The sequence below is a fragment of the Manacus vitellinus genome, unplaced genomic scaffold (genome assembly GCF_001715985.3).
Source record: "Manacus vitellinus isolate BGI_N305 unplaced genomic scaffold, ASM171598v3 scaffold_9_pilon, whole genome shotgun sequence".
In the NCBI taxonomy this organism is placed as follows: Eukaryota; Metazoa; Chordata; class Aves; order Passeriformes; family Pipridae; genus Manacus; species Manacus vitellinus.
The window spans coordinates 22,284,092-22,285,475 of record NW_021940917.1 but is presented as its reverse complement, the minus strand read 5'-3'; the positions used below and the strand labels follow the sequence as shown (position 1 = coordinate 22,285,475).

At 53.5% G+C, this 1,384-nt stretch overlaps 1 protein-coding gene across 1 annotated transcript in view; it reads right to left on the bottom strand.

The window, feature by feature from the left end:
* Window positions 1-289, bottom strand: part of LOC103761962 (paired box protein Pax-5) — a 27,429-nt gene extending 27,140 nt beyond the window's left edge. Inside the window, exon 1 of the mRNA XM_029965377.1 lies at window positions 196-289. Within this exon, the coding sequence (XP_029821237.1) occupies window positions 196-289 (94 nt within the window). The remainder of the gene's footprint in view (window positions 1-195) is intronic.
* Window positions 290-1,384: the final 1,095 nt, after the last annotated feature.

Genomic DNA, 1,384 nt, shown 5'->3' with positions numbered 1-1,384 from the left:
CGCGGGTCCGGAGATCGTTAGGCAGAGAATGCCTCGGTGACTCCCCAGCCGCGGGCCGAGGCCGGAGCGAAGACACCGGCATTTTGGTTTTTATTCCTTCTGTTTGCCCCGAGATTTCTGCGGAAGACATCGATTTTCCACGGCCGCGAATGACGGAGGGCGCTGCTGAAACCCGCCTGGGGTGTCTGGCCCCACGCGTGGAGCCCGTCCTCTGTGGGCTGCGGGTCCGCTTGCCACCCTTGGCAAGGGGCGCTCTGGCGGAAGAGGGCTCCGCGCCACCCCCCCGCATCGCGCACCGCGGCCTTTCCGACCTTAAAGTTCGCCTTAAAATAAACGTGATTTTGTTCGGTGCCGGGAGAGAATTTAAACGCGGGTATCGAAAGCCGCGTTGCCGCGGAAGGGACAGTTCGCTTTCACGCGGACGGCAGAGCCCGTCACCGGCCGCCGTCCCCGCTCTGGACAACCCCAGAAAGCGAGCGATGGGGAGAGGGATGGGAAGTGAGCAAATGAACGGGGAGCGCAGGGAGCACGAGGAAGGGAGGTTAATCTCTAGTCCCGGCGTTCGGTGGTTTATTTTGCAAACAAATTTCTTTGAGCCGAAGGGCTGTGGTGCACCGGGAAATGAGATTAGTTCTACCTTAAATTTCCTCGCAATCTCTCGCCGTAATGCAGCGTTTAACTCACCGTGAGAGAAGATGTCATTTCACATAACACTGTGCTAATGGATAAGTCTTCCCCGACCTCTCAAGCACAACAAATCTCGGGCGAACCCACAGTGCACGACCTGTTAACTTCACCGGTCGCCCGCGCCGCCGCCAGGCTGCCCGGCGCCGGGCTCACAGAACCGCGATCACGACCACCGTTCTCCAGGGTTTAAAAAGAAAAAAAAATCTTCCCTACAGCCCCGCTCCTCGCTCTTCGCATTGACTCGGTTTGGTTGGTTTCGGGTTTTTTTGTTTTGTTTTTTGGAGGGGGGGTTTGTTTGGTTGGTTGGTTTGCTTTTTGGGTGGTGGATTTTTTTTGTTTTGTTTTGTTTTGTTTGTTTGTGGGAGTTTTTTTGCTTTGTTTCCAATTAACGAATTTCAAAATTTTGAAAAAGAGAAAGGAGATCAACTTTTCCGTTCGCCGGGAACACCACGCGGCTGTCTTCCCGAAGATTTGATTTAGGGGGAAAAATAAACGCATGCACATATATATAACATCTATGTACTCATCTATGCACACAGGCACGCGTTCATATGTATCGATGGCTGTACACACATTGGTAGCCGTGTCTGTATATTCGTATGTACAGATACACGCACGAAAGAGCATCAACTCTTTCTCTATGGTAAAATAACCCCCGGGCCAGCCCGCTCCCGCAGCACACTGGCCTTCCCGAGGG